Source organism: Geotrypetes seraphini, chromosome 5 (genome assembly GCF_902459505.1).
Source record: "Geotrypetes seraphini chromosome 5, aGeoSer1.1, whole genome shotgun sequence".
Taxonomy (NCBI): domain Eukaryota; kingdom Metazoa; phylum Chordata; class Amphibia; order Gymnophiona; family Dermophiidae; genus Geotrypetes; species Geotrypetes seraphini.
The window spans coordinates 93,972,361-93,996,220 of record NC_047088.1 but is presented as its reverse complement, the minus strand read 5'-3'; the positions used below and the strand labels follow the sequence as shown (position 1 = coordinate 93,996,220).

Genomic DNA, 23,860 nt, shown 5'->3' with positions numbered 1-23,860 from the left:
GACTTGACTAATCCCAAGTGCCAGGTTATCTTGGCAACTAGAAATTCTCTTGCACTGGGATTTTTGTACCCCCTAATGCCTTAAAATGTTTTGGGTTGTGGCTACAGTTATTACTACAACCACTTTTGGAGCAAGGTCTTATATAGTGTCCCTCTACATCAGCACAGACGCATGGATTATGCACCTCTACCAGCAAGTGGAGACTGAGAATCCCTGAGTTAGCTATAAATAGGCTGTGCCATCTCCCTTAAAGTCAGTCTATGCTCAGTCTCCAGCAGGTGGAGATGGTAAGTCTGTGTGGTCCCAGAGTTAGAGCTAGGTCATTCAGGGAAGGGGACAGTCTTTATTTCCTTCTTCATTACAGGACTGATATTTGTTGTTTTTGTCTTTAAAAAAAACCTACCTTTTCATATTCTGAACTGAAGCAGAGGGTCTGTGAGTCTCCTTAGCCTTACTGGTGCCACACTCAGGTGCTAAGTACCTCCCCTCGTTCTCCCCCCTGCATTGCTAGTGGTACCTCAGCTGTTCCTGATACAGATAGCTGCTTTGAGAGCCAGTGGGATCTGCCCCCCAATTTTTATTTTTTTTTAAAGGAGGAAGGCAAGAGGGAGCATTAGAAGGCCTTGAGCATGCGCAGATGCATGCTCAAGGCCCAGCAGAGGCAGGAAGTTCTTCAAGCGGCACCGGCACGTTCTGGGTGCTGCGTGCCAATGCCAGACCGGGGGGGTAAGTTTCAAGTTGTTCAGGGGGGGGGTGCCGGTTCAAGTGGGGGGTGGGGGCCTTTGCGAGCGGGGGGGAGAGGTTTGCGAGACAAGTTTTGCGAGAATGTTTTGCTCGTCTTGCAAAACACTCACAAACCGGGTTACTCGCAAACCGAGGTTTGACTGTAATTGTAATTTACATCAAGGAATGCAGTTGTAAAGGACTTGTATGACCAACTAAAATATCCTGCACAGAAATCGGAATGCTTGGTCCAATATGCTGCTTAGAAAACCGCTATCCACATTTGGTTTTCTTAACAGCATATGGGACCGAGCAATGAGGTGGCATTGCAGAGTATAATGTGCTTTGGGAGGGGGTTAGGAAGGGATGCAAAATATAAGGTCTAATCTTTATGAAGAAAGTACAGAGAAATCAATTTTCCTTCTTTACATTCAGGCATCTCTAGACCAACCAACGCAGACTGTGGTGATGCACCGTACTGAACCCACTTCCTTACAGAACACAGCACTGCAATTGGCTGAAAAACTGGGCAACTTAGTGGAGAACAATGAGAGAGTATTTGACCACAAGCAGGGTACATACGGTGGATATTTCAACCGTGGTAGGTGATAGTGGCACTTAACCATTCAGCATTACTAGTATTTTGCCTCCATGGTGTCCTATCTGCAGCATCATAAGGATAAAAACAAAAAAACGAATCTAACAGTTCTGCAGTGGTAATCAAGTATCAAAAACAAAAAGGAAACTGCAGGAATGATGTACTGAAGTCAGGAATTTTATTAAGAGTCAACAAATATATTCCAAACAATGGTTCTTTTTTTAAAACAGCTGGACCCGACACGGTCCGTGTTTCAAAGAAACACTCCTCCCTCAGGGGTCCTATAGTTAGATATGTTAAAATAAAGTAAACTAACATAAAATGTGTACATAGAATAGTGACTTAGAGTGAGATTAAAGAGGTTAAGAGTGAAATGATGGAGTGGAAATATGACCAATGGAACATGAGTAAATATACATATGAGAGATGAACAAAAATTATCAATTACTAATCTTTAAGCCCGTTACATTAAAGGGTGCTAGAATAGATGTGTGTCTGTCTTTCTTTCTTTCTCTCTCTCTCCTTGGCCGCTGTCTGTCTTTCTTTCTGTCTCTCTCTTTCCTCGGCTGTCCACCTGTCCAGCAGTAACCCTTCTCCTTTTTACCTCCCCCCTGTCCAGCAGCACCTCTTCCCTGCTCCCCTTGTCCATCAATACCTGTCCAGCAGCGGGCCTTCTCCCTTCCTTATACCTCCCCCCCTGTCCAGCAGCACCCCTTCCCTGCTCCCCCTGTCTAGTGGTACCCCTTCTCCCCCTGACCAGCATCCGCTAGCCTGGGCAGCCTCAGGGCTTTAGCAGGCCGCCCACCTCGCATTATTGAACTGAGCCGGCCTAGCAAATGCCCCGCGGCTGCAAGATGAAACCGCGGCTGCTGCATTTGCTGGTATGGGGGTGAGAAGAGGCGTCACGGCAGCGCAGGAAGTCAGCTGGCATCGGAGATCGGGGCAGAAGGCAGGCAGTGCGCATGTGTGGCACGGAAGCACACATCACGGTGGCAGGGATCATGGCATCGTAAGTGCGCATGCGTGCTTAAGGTTTTATTATAGAGGATGACAAGAATAGGTGCTGAGAACACATGTAGAAAAAAGACCGATTACACCCCTAAAATGTGTAAAGAGAAGATCCATATGGATATTTCATGTGAAAATGCTGAAAAAGTGTAAGTAGGCAGTGGGCGAATATGGTGAATTAGAATATCAAGGAAAGAAGCAAGAATGGTAAAAATGAGAAAGAGATCCAAGAGTGTATACATACCTAGCTGCAAATCGTGCTAGGTGTAAGTAGAACCAAATGGAAATAGAAACCATAAAACAAGTAATATATATATATATATATTTTAATATCTTTATTCATTTTAAAACCAAAAATAAGTACAACAAATTATACATACATTTTATACTTTAACAGCACTAAAATTCTATAAAATTATATTTTATGACATACATATATCATCCCCCCTTTCTACATATCCAACAATTGCACTCAAATTAAAAGTATCTCCCCATCCACCCACCCTGGATGTAAAACAAGTAATTCTAAAAAAAAAAAATAAACATATAAAATAGTAAAACTTAAGGGTTGTTAAAATGATGGAAAAATGTCAAAAAAAGAGGTCTGAACATGATCTATATAAACATTGGTGTTACCACAATGTAACAACTCTGCAATAGATTGATAAAACTGTCAAATCAACAATATAATCATAGAAAGAGGAAAAGATAAGTATGATGACAATAATAAAAGCAGTACTAGAGCCATAATCAAACATAAATAAAACCATTACAGAACATATATATTGTAAACAAAATGTAAAATATGCAATGTAATAACTTACATATCACAAATAACAGTGAGCATTGAAAAAAATAAAGGCAGTGCTAAAATCAAAAACAGATGGAGGACTATCACTGGCGAACTGGTGTAAGAGGGACTGAGATTTACCTCTGGGACCCTCGCGGTTCCTTTCTACCTGGCTTTATTTCTTCGTGGTGTGCCATTTTGCAATGGGCACAGCTTTGGACAGAAGCATGACATCACTGGGTCCTCGTCAAACCAGCTAAAAAGGATGCCTTGGCTATGGCATGGCCGCAGGGTGTGGCCAAAGGAGGGTGCCCTAAGGGGCACGCCTTGCCCCTTGGGAGCCACTAGGAGCCACTTCAAAGAGAGCTAAGTGACTGATTGTTTAAAAAAATTTATTTTAATTGTTTCTTTCTTTTTCCTCTCACTTTAAAAATGGGATTCTTTTTTGGGTTTAACTTTTTCAATTATGGGGAAAAGAAAGATAAAACCAGTTAGAAACATAGAAAGATGACGGCAGAAAAGGGCTACAGCCCATCAAGTCTGCCCACTCTACTGACCCACCCCATTAAGTCTGAGTGCTGATGACTTAGTTCCTTAGCTCGACCGTCGTAGGGATCCCACGTGGATGTCCCATTTATTCTTAAAGTCGAGCACGCTGGTGGCCTTGATCACCTGCACCGGAAGTCTGTTCCAATGATTCACCACCCTTTCTGTGAAGAAGTACTTCCTGGTGTCACCACTAAATTTCCCTCCTCTGAGTTTAAGCGGGTGCCCCCTTGTGACCGAGGGTCCCTTGGGAACGAATATGTCATCTTCCAGCTCGACACGACCTGTGACGTATTTAAATGTCTCAATCATATCACCCCTTTCCCTGCGTTCCTCTAGAGCAGTGATTCCCAACCCTGTCCTGGAGGAACACCAGGCCAATCGGGTTTTCAGGCTAGCCCTAATGAATATGCATGAGAGAGATTTGCATATGATGGAAGTGATAAGCATGCAAATTTGCTTCATGCATATTCATTAGGGCTAACCTGAAAACCCAATTGGCCTGGTGTTCCTCCTGGACAGGGTTGGGAACCACTGCTCTAGAGTATAGAGCTGCAATTTGCCCAGTCTTTCTTCGTATGAGAGACCCTTGAGTCCGGAGACCATTCTAGTGGCCATCCGCTGGACCGACTCGGCTCGAAGCACATCTTTACGGTAATGTGGCCTCCAGAATTGCACACAGTATTCCAGATGAAGTCTCACCATGGTTCTGTAAAGTGGCATTATGACTTCAGGTTTGCGGCTGACGAAGCTTCTCTTGATACATCCCATCATTTGCCTTGCCTTGGATGAGGCCTTCTCTACTTGTTTGGCAGCCTTCATGTCTGCACTGATGATTACTCCCAAGTCCCGTTCTTCTGAAGTCCTAGCTAGTGCATCTCCATTCAAGGTGTATGTTCTGCATGGATTTCTGCTGCCGAGATGCATGACCTTACACTTCTTAGCGTTGAAGCCCGGTGGCTGGTAATGGTGATTTTCTTCCGGGTATGGATCTGGGTGCACAGGCCTGGTGGACTGGGAGGGGACTATATTATTTGTTTCATGTATTGCAATCCAATGGACATTTACAGTCTTTCCAAACATTATGTGATTCTTCTGTGATAAAGCCTGCTGACTGGTTCAAATATAAACAGCTACATCATTATGTTAGTACTTTGTCGGGCACCGCATTGACTGGTACTATCCAGGACAGATTGTCAGAAGCCTTTTGTTTAACAGCTCAGGAACCCATACCATTACGTTTCCACCACAGATTTCTACAGGAATTGGCTGGAGAATTGGACTATGCCTCATTGGCCTCTAAATGGACCCAAGACTTGCAGATTACTATTTCAGTGGACATGCTAAAACAGAGTTTTTCAATGGGTATGAAACTGTTGCAATCAGTAGCAGAAAAAGAACGATATTACAAGTTCCTAGTCCGGGCATATTTTGCCCCAGTCCGGGCGTTTCGGGCACATGTAAGTCCTACCGATTGTTGCCCGAAATGCGCGGCCCCGAGAGCTTCTTTGGGCCATATGTTTTGGCAATGTCCGGGCATACAGGCTTACTGGAAACGTGTTTGCTTGCATATCCAATCCATCTGGAACTGCACTTGGCTGCCTACAAATACATACATATTCACGTTAAAACTTACTTTGAAACCCATCCGTCCAGGTGCTGCGGCGTTTGCTCGAAAGGCTATCTTCATGGGACTTAAAACTATTCTTCAATGCTGGCTGTCTCCACACACGCCAACGGTTTCCCATTGGCGCACGCAAATGATCCAGTTGGCAGGCTATGAACGTTTGTCCATTGTGGACATGAACTCTAAAGCTGGTTTATTATATTTACGTTGCTGGTTGCCCTTCCATAGCAAAGCAGCAGATGAATCCAGAGACTAGTGGGTATAGCTCACATCGACCAGCAGGTGGAGATAGAGAACTGATTAACAGTTGGCCTTAAAGCCTGGTGTTCTTTCTGTTGATTCAGTTTTGCTCTATCTCCCAGCAGGGTTGGAGCTATCCTTCTAGCTCCTGGTCTCTGCCTGCTGCAGGATAGATTGAAGTGGTGTTCCGGTAGGATTCCTCTGTTGAGACTAGTTCTCTTCAGTAGGTGGGGGTGCCTGGCTGTTTGGTGCCGGCTTTGGGAGGTACACCTGGGCCCTCCCAGGTCCCTGCTCCACCCTCCCCTCCGTTGGATAGAGGGGTTCCTTTCCAGGTGCAGGAGTGGCTGGCTTCTTCATTCCAGTTAAAAAAAAAAAAAAAAAAGGGCCTTCCTGCTTGTACTGAGCCGTGCTGTGCTTCACTCGGCATGCAGTACATTTACCAATGATTGCCTGGCTTCGGGGGTAAGCGGCTGTCCGGGTGAGTGTTTTCTTTCCTTCTCGTGTGTGGTCGCGTTTTCCCGGGTGCCGGGCGTCTAGGGGGGCGGAGTCGTCATTCGGCGGGAGAATGGGAGTTGTCGGCTCGAGCGTTCAGCCTGCTAGTCCGTCGATGGGGGTGGCCAGAGATGGATCTCATGGCCTCTTCCCGCAATGCGAAGGTGCCTCGGTTCTTCAGCAGACGCAAGGAACAGGGATCGGAAGGGGTGGACGCATTAGCTCTCCCATGGCCTCCGAATTCCCTTCTGTATGTATTCCCGCCTTGGCCCATGATAGGGCGGGTGTTGCAACGCATCGCTCGCTTTCAAGGCAGAGTAATCCTGGTGGCTCCGGATTGGCCACGGCGGCCATGGTACGCGGATCTGATGCTGCTGTCGGTAGGCGAGCAGGTAGCGTTCCAGGTAACTCCGGACTTGCTAACTCAGGGTCCAATATTAATGGAAGATCCGGGCCGCTTTGGTCTTACGGCCTGGCTATTGAAAGGTCACGGCTGAAAAAGAAGGGCTATTCAGACCGGGTGATTTCCACCCTGCTTAAGGCTAAGAGGATTTCAACGTCAGCCTCCTATGCGAGGGTCTGGAGGATCTTTGAGGCATGGTGCGGCAGACACGGAATTGCGCCTTTCCAGGCTTCTCTGCCGGCTATTCTGGCGTTCCTGCAGGAGGGCATAGAGAAAGGGTTAGCATATAACTCTTTAAAGGTTCAGGTATCGGCCATTGCCTGTTACAGGGGCCGGGTGGCTCGCTCGGCTCTCGCATCACAGCCGGACGTGGTACGTTTCCTCAAGGGGGTTCAACATATCCGGCCGCCGGTTAAGCGAATTTGTCCAAGTTGGAACCTTAAACTCGTCCTTGGGAAATTGCAGGGGGCACCTTTTGAGCCCCTGTCCGCGGCCACTTTGAAAGATGTCACACTAAAAACAGTTTTTTTGGTGGCGATGGCTTCAGCAAGGCGAGTATCAGAGCTGCAAGCGCTTTCTTGCAGGGAACCCTTTTTGCGTTTCTCGGAGGCTGGGGTGACGGTGCGTACGGTGCCGTCCTTCCTGCCTAAGGTTATTTCGTCCTTTCATGTGAACCAGAGTCTGTTTCTGCCATCCTTCAGGAAGGAGGATTGGGGGAAGCGTTTTTTGTCGGTGCGGCTCCTGGATGTCCGCCGTATGCTTCTCCATTATTTGGAGGTGACGAATGCTTTTCGCCGGTCGGACCATCTCTTTGTCGCGTTCGCGGGTAAAAACAAAGGGATGGCGGCGTCTAAAGCGTCCATTGCGCGTTGGGTCAAGGACGCTATTGCTTCGGCGTATGTGTTGTCAGGGAAGAAGGTTCCGGAGCACCTTCATGCTCATTCCACTCGGGCTTTGGCTACATCTTGGGCGGAGTCCGGGGGGATGTCTTTAGAGGAGATTTGCCGGGCGGCCACTTGGTCGTCAGGGAATACTTTTTCAAAGCATTATCGTTTAGATGTAGCAGCCCGTTCAGAGGCGAGTTTTGGCGCGGCAGTGCTGGCAGAGGCGGCATTGGCGTCCCACCCAGTTTGAGTTTGCTTTGCTACATCCCACTAGTCTCTGGATTCATCTGCTGCTTTGCTATGGAAGGTAAAATTATGGTCATACCTGTTAATTTTCTTTCCTTTAGAAGCAGCAGATGAATCCAGAGCCCCTCCCCAAGTGCACGGGCTGTGTGTAGGGTGTTTAGGTCATTAGGTTAGCCGGGGCTATGGTTGGTAAGTGTATTATTTCATGACTGAAAAAAGAAAAAAAAAAAAAAAAATAAACAAGAAACGAAAAACGAGAAAATATCAATGGGCTTCAGAAGAGAAAGACACATTTTTTACTGGAATGGAGTTTGTGGCTGCTCATTCTCCTTTCGGGATGCTTGGGCAAAGTGCATAACTGAATCAACAGAAAGAACACCAGGCTTTAAGGCCAACTGTTAATCAGTTCTCTATCTCCACCTGCTGGTCGATGTGAGCTATACCCACTAGTCTCTGGATTCATCTGCTGCTTCTAAAGGAAAGAAAATTAACAGGTATGACCATAATTTTACCTTCTGTTATACACTAACACCAGTTGTACGCAGTAGATTGTTAAATTGACCTAACTCCAGTAGAGGCTGTTCCCATGGGAGGGTGGGGGGATTAAGGGGGGATAGGGGGGTTGGGGGGAGGATTCCTTGGGCTCTGTAGTGCTGATTGGGTAACCAGCTTGATGGTCTGGCTGATCTTGTTTCTGTTCTATATATGAAAACCTAATAAAAATGATTTAAACATAATAGTCTACGGTGCGGGACACTGTCAAAGCTTTACTGAAATCCAAGTACACTATGTCCGGGGGGGCGTGGCTTAACGCGAACACAGGATGGAGGTGTGATCGAGACGCTCCTCTATATCTGGGCAAAATTTTAAAATTATAATTCTCTTATTGTTGATTTCGAGGTGAAAAAACAAGTTTAAATTAAACTTAAAACTATTACAAACTAATATTGAGTTCCTCCGATAAAATCGAGATAGATACTGAGAGAGGAAAACTGAAAGAAAGATTGCCGGTTTTTCTCTCAGCGCTGGTTTGACGCGGCAGATAACTGACAGAAAAGAAATCTATTAACAGAAACAATCGGATAACAACGCTGTTATTAAAGAGTGAAAAAAGAAGTACTGCTGAGAGTTGGGTGAAGTCTGGGTGAGAAAATTAAGAGAAAAGGTCTGTTTCTCTTTTGCCGGTTTTTTTTTTAATGACAGATGACAGTTGCTGTAGCGACGAGGTATTTTTAAAAAAAAAAGCTCACAGCGTGAATGACACCAGCCTGCCTTGCCAGATCTAGGTAAGGCACTGGGAAAAGAAAAGTTAGAAATATCAAGAGCGTTGTTATTTCTATGTGCTGAATGTTTAAACTGACTAACATTGAAGGGAAAAAATAAGAGAGAGACTGATCTCGTTAGTAAGGCTGCTGACAGTTGATTTATGGAACTGAGACGGTTTGTTATAGCCTTCTCTAGCCGGAGCTGAGTCGGAGCCTGGAGATAAGGAGATCGATTAATTACTGGCTTCTTTTTGTGATATAAAAAAAAAAAAGAAGTAAAAGTCTGAAGGCAGAAAAGAAAATATAGAATTGAAAATTATCCTCCTTTGACATTGATGGAAGGGAGACTGAGTAACTGAGGAAGAAGAATATCGGCACTTTCTCTCAGTAATTAAGTACCGAAATGATGTAAACAAATAAATATCAGCTTGCTAAAATAAAGAAGTACTGAATTGAATGTTCCTTTCCTCTGACAAAGCTGCGATTGGGCTTATGAGAGAAGAGACAGAGAAAAGGATTAATGGAACTTTTTAAGACTGAAGCAACAAGACATCGAGGAAATTGAGAGACGCTGTGAATAAATAGAATACAGTTGCTTCAAAATTGCCAAAATAAGAAAATAATTGGAAAAGGTGTTGCTTTCCTCAGTCGGGGCTGCGATTGGGCTCGTGAGAGGAGAGCTAGAAGAAAGGACCACCAAAAATATTTTATTTGATCAGCGCTGAAGCGGAGTGTCATTAAGGGAGAGTGACTTCAGGATATAATGAATTAAATCTATGAAAGACCTAACTAGTCTGAGAGAGATCTAAGAGAAGGAAAAATTATCAGACTGAGTGTTTCCCTTCTCATTGAGATAGTGAAGGGGCTTAAGGGAGAAGAAATATAAAAAAAAAAAAAAAAAAAAAATCTACTTCAAAAGATAGAACCAAATCCTAGAAGAAAAGGAATTAAAAACTTAAGAACACCCAACCTAAACCTAAGAGATTAAATTTAAGAAAGAAGAATAACCAAGAAAAAGAAAACAACAACATGACAAGTACCAGACAAAACAAAAATGAGGCTGGTACATCTGCAAAAAGACAGAAACAAGAACAAATAACACCAAGCAAAATACCACTTCCTATCGAAGAATCAGACACATTAAGCAAAGCTGAAGTCATGGAAGAATTAAAACAAATCAAACAAATGCTTAAAGAAACTATAACTAATATGTCTGAAATGAAAGAAGAAATTTTAAATATACATAGACAAATGGAAGTTAACAACAAAAGAACAACTGAACTAGAATCAAAAATGGAAACTATAGAATGTGAATCAAAAAGATGTAAAAACGACAACCTGGAATTAAATAAATTAAAAGATCAACTGGAGGATTACGAGAATAGAGGAAGAAGAAAGAACATCAAACTCTTTGGAATACAAGAAAATCTAGAGGGAAAAAATACTATCCTTTTCCTTGAAAATTTAATTCCAAAAATTCTACAATTAGACTTGAAACAACCAATTGAAATTGAAAGGGCGCATAGAATCCCAACAAAAAATCTAGAAAATAAAAACAGACCAAGACCAATCATTTTCAAAATGTTGAGATACCAACAAGCACTAGAGATACTAAATGCTGCAAAAAAAGATAAAAACTTAAATTATAAAGGATCAAGATTATGGTTTTTACCAGACTTCGCCAAAAACACAGCAACTAAAAGGAAAAGACTACTAGACATGAGACCTCTACTCAAAGAAAAAGGATTTAAATATGGTCTATACTACCCGGCGAAAATGAGAGTGTCATCTGGAGACAAGTCCTTATATTTTGAGGATCCTGAAAAACTAAAAGAGTTTCTCTCTAAACCAGAACCTATGATATATTAACATAATATATTAAGATGGTTTTGAAGACTCTATGAAAAATTAGAAAATATAACATATCGAAATATTTGAAGAAATGGAGGAAAACAATACAAAGAAAAGACAATAATAATTATATGAAAGAAAGAACAGAATATAGGAAAATTATTAAATAATACACTGCATATATGTTTAAAATAATTATATGTTGAAATCATAATACTAAGGAAATACAAATTAACATATTGTTAAATGGAAAATGATACATTAATAAAATGTTATGGAAAATGATTAAATATATATAAAAGATCAATATAGATAGATAGAAGGGAAATTTGTTTAAACAATTGAATATTGATTGCCTGGAATGGGGAGAATGTTAGGATTACAGTTCCAATGTGTATCCTTAAGCAGCCAATATATTGGGTGGGAAAGGGAGGGATAAGGAGAATATTTATTAGAATAATTAAGGGAGATACATTAGGATTAAATATGTGTGTCATGAAGAAAATTTTTTGGATATTAAATATGAAAGAGGAGAGGAAGAATAAGATAATGAAAAGTATTAAAATATATAATGTCTTTTAAAATATATTCTATTAATGTCAATGGCCTGAATCACGTAATTAAAAGGAAAAAAATATTAACATTTTTAAAAAAACAAAATGCAGATATTTACTGTCTGCAAGAGACCCATCTTAATATGAAGGAATCACAGAAATTATCAGGAGGATGGATAAAAGAATGTTTTTTTGCTCCAGCAGTGGGCAAAAAAGCAGGGGTTGCAATCCTTATAAACAAAAAATGTATGGCCAATATAAAGGTAAAAAATTCAGATCCACATGGAAGATGGATACATATCGATATAGGTATGGGAAATGATACCCTGACGTTATTTAATATATATGCCCCTAATTCGAATCAATCAGAATTTTTCAAAAAGCTACAAAATATGTTATTACCACTGGCTGCCTCTAATTTAGTGGTGGCTGGAGATTTTAATGCTGTAATGGATCCATTATTGGATAAAAAACCAGGTAAAAATATTAAATCTTTAGGTCTAGATAATTTAGTTCGATCATGTGATTTGAAAGATATATGGCGTATTCTTCATTTTAATGATCAGGAGTATTCATTTTGTTCACAGGTTCATAAATCATTTTCAAGAATAGATTATATTTTTGTTTCAACAAATAAAGTGCAACAAGTGATTAAAGCCTCCATTGATCCTATTATCATTTCGGATCATGCGGGAATATGGATAGAATTACAATTAGATCAATTAGAAAATAATAGACCTCTTTGGAGATTTGATAATGCATTGCTTGTGGATGACAAATTTTTGGAAAATTTTAAAATACAAATTAATGAATTTTTTCAAATAAATTTAGTGGAAGATACATCTATAGAGAATGTATGGGATGCATTTAAAGCAACTATGAGGGGTAATATCATATCATATTCAGCTTTTATTAGGAAACAAATTAAAAAACAATATATAGAATTAGAAAAAGAAATAAAAATATTAGAGGCTAAATTGATAAGTAAATGGGAATATGAAGTTTTGCAAGCTCTTTTGAAAGTAAAAGGTAAATATAATGAATTAACTTCAAAAATGATAAGAAAAGATTTGTTTTCCAAACAAACGATGTATTATGGAAATTCTAATAAGGCGGGAAAATTATTAGCAAATTATCTTAAGGCAAAAAAAAGGAGAACTAATATTAATGGAATAAAAGATGATAATGGTATAATAACAAATCAAACAAATATAATATTAAAACAATTTTTAAATTTTTATAAGGATCTATATTCTTCCGAACCTTATTTGGAGAAACAAAAAGATGGAAAAAAATTTTTAGATTTAATAAATGGACCTAAGATTCCTGATCATATAAAACGAAGTTTAGAAGAACCTATATCATTAAAAGAATTAGAAACAGCATTGAGATCTCTTAGAGTTGGATCCGCTCCAGGTGGTGATGGTTACACAGTAGAATTTTATAAAACATTTCAAAATATCCTCTCCCCACATTTATTAAAATTATATCAGACACAACTTATAAAAGGTAATATAAAAGGTACTATGGCTGAATCAATAATAATTGTTTTGCCTAAGCCAAATAAAGATCCTACTTTGGTTTCAAACTACAGGCCTATATCTTTGATAAACGTTGATAATAAACTTTTGGCGAAAATTTTGGCTTTGAGATTAGCCAAAGCTCTCCCACATATTATAGATATGCATCAAACGGGTTTCGTTGCTAAAAGACATTCCTCCAATAACTCTAGACTATTATTTCACATGCTAAACTTATCAAAAAAAATGGATGAACCGGCTTTTACAGTTTCATTAGATGCTGAGAAAGCATTTGATAGGGTAGAATGGAATTTTATGTATCAGGCTTTAGAATGGTTTGGTATAGGTTCTGGATTTATACAAATGGTAAAAACATTGTATAGCTTCCCGATTGCAAGATTAAATATTAATAATAAGATATCTGATGGTTTTCAATTGCAGAGGGGAGTTAGACAAGGTTGTCCTTTATCTCCTTTGTTATTTGATGTTGTATTAGAACCCTTATTGTTAGCAATACAGCAAACGAGGGAGATACAAGGAATTCCATATTTAGATATGGAATATAAAATTTCGGCTTATGCTGATGATATTTTGCTTTATTTGAGAAATCCAGAGTCTACCTTATCTTCTTTATTGGAATTAATTGATAAGTTTGGCAAATTTTCAGGTTATAAAATTAATTGGAATAAATCTGAAATTATACCCTTGAATGTTTACTGTGTAAAAGGATTATTTGATACTTTTCCATTCATATGGAAAGAAGAAGGATTTAAATATCTAGGCATTCAAGTTAAAAAAACAATTGAAGATACTGTAAAAGAAAATGAAAAATATGTATTAAAAAAAGTAACGGAGTTATGTGAACAATGGAACCCATTACATATATCTTGGTGGGGCAGAGTTCAAACTATTAAAATGATGATGTTGCCTGTGGTTTGCTACCAAATGAGTATGATACCTATTTATTTTCAGGGGTCCTTTTATAAGAAGCTTAATAGAATTTTAACAAAATTTCTTTGGCTTGGTAAAACACCTAGAATAGCTTTAGTAACCTTACAAAAATCAATTAAGGAGGGAGGGGTAAATTTTCCAAATTTCTATAGGTACCATCAAGCCTATATTCTACGTCAGGGTATGTATTGGATCCTCCCAGAACTTATAAATAATGCACCAGATTGGTTATATTTGGAATGGCGCCTTATGTTTCCCCTAAATTTAGTTCATTTACCAAGTATTAATATACCTAAAAGATACAGAGAAAATAAAATAATAATGGATACTTGGAAAACATTGAGATTTATTGATAAATTAACACCCATCCCAATATATAAATCAACTAATCAATCCATATGGATAAACTCCAAGATCAAAATTGGCGGAGCTCAAATCCTTTGGAAGAACTGGATTATTGCAGGAATTAGATCTCTAGATGATATTATTTCAGAAGGTAAACTGCTGGATTTTTCACAATTGCAACATAGATTTGGTCTTAATAAAACACAAAGTTTTAAATGGTTGCAATTGAAGCAGGCCATTCAGGTTGGGTTCCCTGAATGGAAATCATTAAACAATCAATATAGTTTAAAGTTCTTATGCTTTAAAGCAGACTTCCTAGGACATCAAGCCGCATTGTGGTATAAATTAATATCTGGATATTTGAATAAAAAACCAAAAAATGGTCTAAGAGACATTTGGAGCATTGAGATTGGACATCAAATTAATGCATCTCAATGGCCACTAATTTGGTCTTGGAGAATGGGATGTACAGTGTCAGCGTCTATGAGACAAACATGGTTCTTTTTATTACATAGAGCTTTTTGGACCCCTACTCGTTTACAAAAACTAGACAGTTCTAAGTCTAATAGATGCTGGCACTGTAATCTAGAACCAGGGACATTAGATCATTTATTATATCATTGTCCTTATATTAAAATATTTTGGAATTCAATTTGGCCACAAATTAATAAATTAATGGAAAATCATATTGCAATATCATATGATACAATTTTATTTGGAACAATGATGAGAAAAAAAAGTCAAATTTCACCAGAAAATAATAAACTTTTATTAATTATGACAGGGGTTGCCATTCAACATATAACTAATAATTGGAAAAATTACAACAACCTAAACTACACATTTTGGTGGAATACAATATGCCATGTTTTTAAAATGGAAAGAACAATAGCAGTACAAAAGGGGACATATAATAAATTTATAAAAATATGGGGGCCATTGACAAAATACTGCAATGATTAAATAATAGAATACTTTTTCTTCTTTTCTTCTTTTAGAGATTTTCTTTTTTTTATGACACACATATAGGGGGGATAAGGAAAACAATTTATATATAATATATTATAATATATGATACAAAATGTAACAAATGATTAAAAAATAATAGAAGGGTGGGGGGAGGGAAATTTATCCAGAATATATTGTAGTAGATATAAATATGTTATTGAATAATTATCAATTGTATTCCAATATGTTGTATACTTTTATAAAATTTGAAAATATTATATTAAGGCAATAAAAGGGTGGGGGGAGGGTGAAGGGGAAAATCAAATTCAAACATACATTGTGTTAGATATAAAAGTGATACCATGCATATATCAAATGTATATTATTATGTACACTTTTTGTAAAATTTGAAAATAAAAATATAATGGAAAAAAAAAAAAACAAGTACACTATGTCCAGAGACTCTCCTGAGTCTAGTTTTCCTGTCACCCAGTCAAAGAAGCTGATGAGATTGGATTGGCATGACCTGCCCCTAGTGAATCCATGTTGACAGGGATCCCTCAGATTTCCCTCATCCAATATCGTGTCTAATTTGCCTTTAAGTAGAGTTTCCATGAGTTTACACACTATTGATGTGAGACTCACTGGCCTGTAATTCGCAGCCTCTGCTCTGCAACCCTTTTTGTGCAGAGGAATAACGTTGGCTGTTTTCCAGTCCAGGGGGACTCTCCCTGTACTTAGGGAGAGATTGAAGAGCATGGCTAACGGTTTCGCCAGAACATCGCATAGCTCTCTGAGCACTCTTGGATGCAAATTGTCCGGTCCCATGGCTTTGTTCACCTTGAGTCTTGACAGTTCTCTGTAAACATCAGCTGGTGTGAACTCAAAATTCTGAAATGGGTCGTCCATGCTTTGCTTTGCTTCCAGCCGTGGCCCGTGCCCTGGTGCCTTGCAGGTGACGACTGAACGGAAGTAATCATTCAGCAGTTTGGCCTTATCGGAATCTGATTCCACATAGTTCTCTTCTGGCGTTCTAAGGCGTACTATCCCGTTTGCGTTCTTTTTTCTGTCGCTAATGTACCTGAAGAAGGATTTGTCCCCTTTCTTAACGTTCTTCGCTAGAGTTTCTTCCATTTGAAGTTTGGCCTCCCTGAGTGCTGTTTTGACCGCTGCAGACTTTGTCCTGTATTCAATGTTTGCTTCTTTTTCCCCCGTGCGTTTGTATACGAGAAATGCTCTTTTCTTCTCTTTGACGAGGTACGAGACCTCATCAGTGAACCATTGGGGTTTCTTTTTTCTTTGCTGTTTGGTTACCGATTTTATGTAGCGTTTAGTTGCCTCATGAAGGGTCAATTTTAAGGTTGACCACATAGTTTCCACATTATCAGTTACTTCTTGAACCTGCAGCGTCTGATGGACGAAATCTCCCATGCGTGCGAAGTCAGTGCCTCGGAAATTGAGTACTCTTGTTTTTGTTTGTGACCTAGGGAAGCCTTTCTTAAGGTTAAACCATACCATGTTATGGTCACTGGTGGCTAGCTTTTCTCCCACCGAGACCTCCGAGATGCTTTCCCCGTTCGTAAGTACCAGGTCCAGGATGGCCTGGGCCCTAGTGGGCTCTAGTACCATTTGTTTGAGCCTTACTCCCTTCATGGATGTTAATATCCTCCTGCTATCACAAGTTGCCACTGAGAGTGTGTTCCAGTCTACATCAGGCATGTTGAAGTCTCCTAACAGAACGAAGTCCCCCCGTAAGGTGATATTCTCAATGTCTTCAATTAATTCTGCGTCCTTGTCCTCCGATTGCCTTGGAGGTCTGTATACCACACCAAGGTACAGGCATTTTTCTCTGCCTCTGGCCAGGTTTACCCAGATGGATTCCCCAGTATACTTGACATCCGTGATCCTGGTTGTCTTGATGTTCTCTTTGATGTAAAGTGCTACCCCTCCTCCTAACTTACCCTCTCTGTCTTGTCGAAGCAGGTTGTATCCTGGTATAGTTATATCCCACCCATGAGAGTCTGTGAACCATGTTTCGGATATTGCTACTACGTCCAGGTCTGCATTAACTATTTCTGTTTCTAGTTCTAGAAATTTATTCCCTAGGCTGTGTGCGTTAACATACATAGCTCTCCACTCTTTCTGTTTACTAAGCTCCTGTAGTGAGCCATCCATTTGAATTAAAGTGTCACCTAGTGATTCTTTTGCAATAAGGGTACTTACCTTAGACTTAGAAGCGGAGTTTTGGTTTGCCCCATCAGGATTGTTACTTACTGCTCTGGTGTAAAAGTGGGTACCCACCCCCAACTTACCTAGTTTAAAGCCCTTCGAAGTAGGCGGGCTAGCCTGTGTCCGAAGACATTCTTACCTCTGTTGGTCAGGTGGAGTCCGTCTGGTCCCTGTAGTGCCTCTCCGTGCCTTGTACAGGAGGCCCCATGGATCGCCATGTGGTGTCCTTAGTGGAAGAATCGACTTCAAATAAGATAGCCGATTCAGTCTCCAGGGCATTTCCGAGTCCCTTAGAGAAGGACTCCTCCTCCTCCTCCTAGTCTATTTTGTGATTTTGGTGCCGATTCGGCTCCCAAAGAATCAGATGGTGAGGTTTTCTCCTTAGATAATCAATTAGGGCTCCTAACAGCGCGCGCTAGACGCTAACGCCACCATTGAGCTGGAGTTAGTTCTTGGCGCGCAGTGCGGGGTTAGCATGCGCAGCAATGCAGCTCACGTTAAAAACACTAGCGCACCTTAGTAAAAGAGGGGGTTAGTGTTTGGGGTAATACCCAAAGTAATTAGAATTCAGGAAAGCTTATTAGAGTAATCTACACCCGCAAAGAACTCAAGAAATTTCTTTAAAAGATTTAAGAGTATTGAATACAAGAGTGGAAGGGCTGTTAAAATCAGTTATCAAGCAAAACTATGATTTCTCAAAGGAGATAACAACTAAATTTGAGAATGTTGATTCCAATTTGAAGATTTTAGATAAAAGAACAGTTAAACTTGAATCAGGTTTCACCACATTACAAAAAATATCTTCTTCAGCTGTAAAAGATTCATATATTATCTATTCTAAATTAAAGACTATGGAAAATCATTACCAAGCTAGGAATCTGCGCCTGATGAACTTTCCTATTAACCATCTTTTATCTCCAGAGATAAAGTACGGAAGTACTTTAAAGAAATATTGGGTTTATCAGATTCCATAAGTATTTCTAATTGCTACTATATTCCTCAAAGAAAGAAATTACAACTGAACAAGAAGTAAATCAATTGGAACCAGTAGATATTGACTTAATAGCATTTTTGGATGACTCTAAAGATACTATTTCTATTCGTTCTACTCTTTTGCTAACATGTACTAATGAATCTGATAAAGGACTCATTATGAGAACTTATTTTAAAAATAAAACAACAAAATTTTGTGGTGACACAATTCTTATATTCCCTGTTGTGGCAAAAGCCACACAATTAAGGAGAAAGGCATTTTTACAATTGAAATCTAGGGTACATAAGAACATAAGAATTGCCAACTCTGTATCAGACCCTTGGGTCCATCAAGTCCGGTGATCTGCACATGCGGAGGCCCCGCCAGGTCTACCCTGGCATAGTTTTCGTCCCCATATCACTGTATGCTTCTCAAGGGAGATGTGCATCTAATTTACCCTTACCCATATCACTGTGCCACTCTTAAGGAGATGTGCAATTAGTTTATCCTTAAATCCTAGAATGGTGGATTCTGCAATTACTTCCTCTGGGAGAGTATTCCAGGTGTCCACCACTCGCTGCATGAAACAGAACTTCCTGATATTCGTCCTGGACCTGTCCCCCCTCAGCTTCAGTCTATGTCCTTGTGTCCGTGTCACATTGGACATTGTAAATAACTGCTTTCCCTGCTCCATTTTGTCGAATCCTTTCAGTATTTTGAAAGTCTCGATCAAATCCCCTCGTAGTCTCCTCTTCTCAAGGGAGAACAACCCCAGTCTCCTAAGTCGTTCCTCGTAGTCCAGGTTCTCCATACCTTTCACTAGCTCGTTGCTCGTCTCTGCACCCTCTCCAGCAGTTCTATATCCTTCTTTAGGTATGGAGACCAATGCTGGACGCAATATTCCAGGTGCGGTCTGACCATGGCTCTGTAGAGCAGTATTATAACTTTCTCTGATCTACTCGTAATTCCCTTCTTTATCATGCCTAGCATTCTATTTGCTTTCTTTGCCGCCGCCACACATTGCGCCAACGGTTTCAGGGTCCTGTCAGTACACCCAGGTCCTTTTCCTGTTCGGTCTTTCCCAGAGTTACACCTGACATACTATACTTGTGATCTTTATTTTTTCTGCCTAAATTCATCACTTTTCCATTTTTCCACATTAAAATTCATCTGCCATTTATCTGCCCACTTCTCCAATTGATTCAAGTCACTCTGGAGTTCCTCGCTGTCCTTCTGCAGTCTGATTGCCTGGCATAGCTTTGTGTCGTCTGCAAACTTGATGATTTCACTGGATGTTCCTTCTTCCAGGTCATTTATGAAAATATTAAATAAGATGGGTCCAAGTACCGAGCCCTGGGGTACACCGCTAGTCACTTTTTCCCATTCTGAGAACTTCCTTTTTATGCCCACTCTGTTTTCTGTTCTGTAGCCATTTGCCTATCCATCTTAGTATATCTCCCTCTATTCCATGGCCTTGTAATTTCCTGAGAAGTCTTACATGTGGAACCTTGTTGAACGCTTTCTGAAAGTCCAAGTATACAATATCCACCAGTTCTCCACTATCAATTTGTATGTTCACAGTCTCAAAAAATTGAAGTAGGTTCGTCAAACATGATTTCCCTTTCCTGAACCCATGTTGACTGGCTCTCATCAGGTCGTGTGTGTCTAGTTGCCGGGTAAAGTCATTGAGAGTTACCTTTTATTTGAAGTTTCCATGCAAGTGCATAATTAAACTCCAAGACTATGAATATAATTTTTGGGATGTTAATCAACTGGAACAATTTCTAATCCAGCGGAAACAGCGTTAGGCTATATGATTTACTCATTTTTTAAGAGAAGTCGATGAAAATTCAACACTGCTTTAGTAGAGAATATTAAAGTTTATTTTTATAACTTTGGTTAAGTAAGTTTCTTAGTATTAGAGATTACTCTCTGAATTATTTGAAGGTGATTGGTCCTTCATTAATGTGGGCTAGAGGGAAATTACTGATATGTGATTATTTAATTTTCTCCTTGTATTATTTTATGTATTCCATTTCTTTTGCTGTTTTGGCAGAATTATATTAAAATGATTTAAATTTTTTAAAAAAAAAATCAAAAACAGACCTAGCATAACATGTTGGTGTTAATAAAATAGCTAACAATAGACTGAATAAGAAAGAAGGAAGGCCACTTGATAATATTTGATTGGAGAGAATATTATATTTGAAGGGAATACAATAAGTAATGGGATGGATGTGCTCAGCTTTTAGAAGAGGTATGACACGATCAAATTTTGAACGACTATGAAGTAACCTGACTGCAGTGTTTTAGACTTATTGTAACCAATGTAATTGATATTTTGGAAGACCAATAAGGATGGAATTACAATAATCGAGCTTAGATAATACCAAGGAATGTATGAGAATGCGAAGGGAGCTTTGTTTAAGGAATGAACGAATCGATTGAATATGACCTAAGGTTTAGAAAGAGGAAGATACCACCTTAGAAATGTAAGAATGAAAGCTTAGAGTATTATCTATCACAACACCCAAAACTTAAATTGTTGATGAGAATTTCAGTGGGACTCCCTTCCTACTGAAAGCTAAAGGTTCCACTAGTGAATTTCTCAAAGAAAAAGCATCACTGCAGTTTTTTGTGAGTTGACTAAGTTTATTGAGTGTAAGCCAGTCTTTCCCTATCTGATTTGTACTCTTTTCTACTCTTTGGCATTATCATTATCTGATAATGCCAAAAAGTAGGATAATGTCTGATTTCTGGGCCCTATAGTACTCCCAGTGTTTGTCCTATGTGTTCTTTGGACCCTTCAGCTCTGTTGGTGACCTTTATACAAACTGTTAGAAAGTCACAGGACTGCAAGCTTCATGCCTGTATCATGACATCACTGTGCACTGCTGCTTCCATTTACCATCTCTTGAAAAAGGAAAAGAGAGGGAATGAATGAGCAACTCATGAGCTGTTAATTACCTTTTCTCTGAAGTTGACCTGCACATTCTACCCCCTCTTCTTTCTTTCTCCCCTCTCCTGCATCATACTGGCTATCTCTCACCCATACACCTCTTACACATTTCCCCTTCTATTTCCTCTCCAGATCAGAAAGATGGGTATCAGCGGAAGGAAGGTGGGTACATGAGGAGAGGATACCGCCAACAGCAGCAGTCTCAGTCCGCATACTGACCTATTTGGAAGCCTTCCACCTCTACTTGTGGGACTTAATTTCAGTGCTCCATCCCTGACATCAGATCTTCCTGGATGGGTGTAAATTATAAAATTCATGTGTGTGTGATCTTAAAGACCAAGATGACATCTGCTTTGTGAACTCTTCAAAGGGGTTCTATCTCTGCTGGCGCCCTTTATGACTGCCTGCTCTTGCTCTCTTATGATAATGACCTTTGCGATCGGTCTGAATTCTCTATTTAAACAATTGAATAAAGAACTGAAGTTTTGAAATCCAACACATTCAAGTTATCTGTTGTGATGAAGGAATGAAGTGTATGCCTCCCTTTTTCTTGGAACTATTAATTATTTGTTAACAATGTTGTTTCTAGTACAACAGGCACATCATTCTGGAATACTTGGGTTGTGTAATTCACAAGAGTCTGTTTTGAAAGCCTTATTTACATCTTTCTGCTTCACCTCCCATCCCTCTGGGCTGTCCTGTAATACCTCAGTTTTACTCTCTATACGTGAAATGGTAGGAGCCTATCTGTTCTGCTCATTTTTATTTTAAATTTAATTTTGTGGGTTTTTTAAATTCAGTTGTGAGGCTTTTCGGTGCTGCAGAGGTTCCTAGTTTAGGGACATCTCTGGCTGCAGAGAACACAGACTTGAGGGCAGCTCTGTAATCAAGAAGCAGCCTGCTGGTCAGGGCACTTGCTTGGCCAGACTGCATTAACAGTCCGGGAGCTCAGGGACCATTTCCTTTGGAGCACAACTCGCTTCAGGTTTTGTCTGCAGAGAGTTTGAGTGCAGGCTGAGTGGACCCATGGCGGTTTTTCACCAGGATCAGGTGCCAACTGCGTTTCTTCCTCTACTTTGTGCGAGAGTTCTGTTGAGGGTTTGAGGTCTCTGTCTGACTGGTTGGACTGAGGACAGTCTGAAGAAGCCAGCTAACTGGATGTCCTAGCTTGTCTGATGCAGAAGTTCTCTGGCTGCAGTTTCAGCATTTTTGCAGCTCCCAGCATCAACATGGCATAGTGAGTAAGGCTGTGATAGCCTATGAGAAAAATCAAGGGAGGGTTTCTTTAAGTCATTTTAAAAGTTTCTGGGGCTAGGGACAGAGTCTCCTACCTCTAAAGTTCTGCTCCCTGAATTTTATGACCCCTTATTTAGCGCACGTGGACCATTTTTAGTTCTAAAATCGCTGCTGCAAAGGCCATTTTGGATTTCCTGATTTTAAAATAAATGCTTCTATCTGCCGCATCTCATTGGACCAAAATAGGTCTAGATGGACTCCTCAGGCCAGGATACTAAGGATTCATGCCAGATTTGCGATGGATGGCTGGCCGAGGACTTTCCATGATCCATGTGCCTTGCAGCACGTGAGGAGGGCGGGAGTCATTGACTTAGCCTCCTGTAGTCTAGAGGTATGGGATCCCTTGTGGATTGAGTTCTAAGTCAGAAATCGAACTGGCAAAAAAGTGTCCTAGGCAAAGCAGAGCCGCGCTTCTACTGTGAAACCCCAGAGCGCCTGCCAGAGCCTTCTGGGCATCCTAGAATGGCTTTGTTGCAGAATATACAGTGTAAGCATGATGTACGAAGCATACTTACTGTAAATTACAGTGGTCACAGTGACCCCTTAGGAATCACAAAGGTGGTAGCACCTCTGATACATTTTCCTCATGGCATAGCCATGTGCAAGATGCAGGGGTACAGTCAGAAAAGGACAGGGATGAATTTAATTCAGAATCCATTCCTTTACTGTCCCAGTCGAGGTCCTCAGTATTAGGAGACTTGGCATCACACCTAGGAGAGTCAGGTTCCAACTAGGTGGCAGCCCTGGATCTCAGAGAGGACCCAACTGTGCGCAGGCTATTCAAGCCATCAGCGCTTTTGTAGACTGTTACTGAGTCTCTCCAAGAATTAAAGATAGAGACTTCTCAGGCCTTTACTGCCCAGTTCTTGCTCATGGGCTGTATCAAGGCTTAGACCACATGCTTTCCCTCCCATCCAGACATTACTAAGATGCTCATAGATCATTGGATGGCTAAGACCATGACAAAACTTTACCTGGTTGATGCTGAATTTCATCAGCTGTTCAGTCCATCAAAGGTGGATTCCCTGGTGGCACAGGTTACAAAGTGTACCTCTTTCCCCAGTGAAAGGGGAGTGCTATTGAAGGATACACAGGACCACAGGCTGGACTTTATCCTTAAGAGACAATTTGAAGCTGTAGTGTTGGGGGTTGAAGGCAGCAGCAGCGGTGTCACATGGGCTTGCTATTCAAGTTATGTCATGCTGTAGGAGGGGATGCCAACTTAGATCCCCAGTTTCTTATGTCGGGAGTAGATTATGTGAAAAAACACTTTGATCCTTATCCAAAAAATATCTCTCAATTTATTAATGCCCACAAGAAATGACACAAAAATTCAATGTTCAATGTAATTCTTCAATGTCTTAAAACAAATGGATTCCATTGAGGTGGGTTCCTTTTTTTTTATATATGAT

The 23,860-nt window shown here is 40.2% G+C and overlaps 1 protein-coding gene across 1 annotated transcript in view; it reads left to right on the top strand.

The window, feature by feature from the left end:
• LOC117360943 (eukaryotic translation initiation factor 3 subunit C) overlaps positions 1 to 21,679 on the top strand; it is a 71,014-nt gene extending 49,335 nt beyond the window's left edge. The window contains exons 20-21 of the mRNA XM_033945616.1: positions 1,159 to 1,324; positions 21,285 to 21,679. Of these exons, the coding sequence (XP_033801507.1) occupies positions 1,159 to 1,324; positions 21,285 to 21,370 (252 nt within the window). The 3' untranslated portion in view covers positions 21,371 to 21,679. The remainder of the gene's footprint in view (positions 1 to 1,158; positions 1,325 to 21,284) is intronic.
• The last annotated feature ends 2,181 nt before the right edge of the window (positions 21,680 to 23,860 follow it).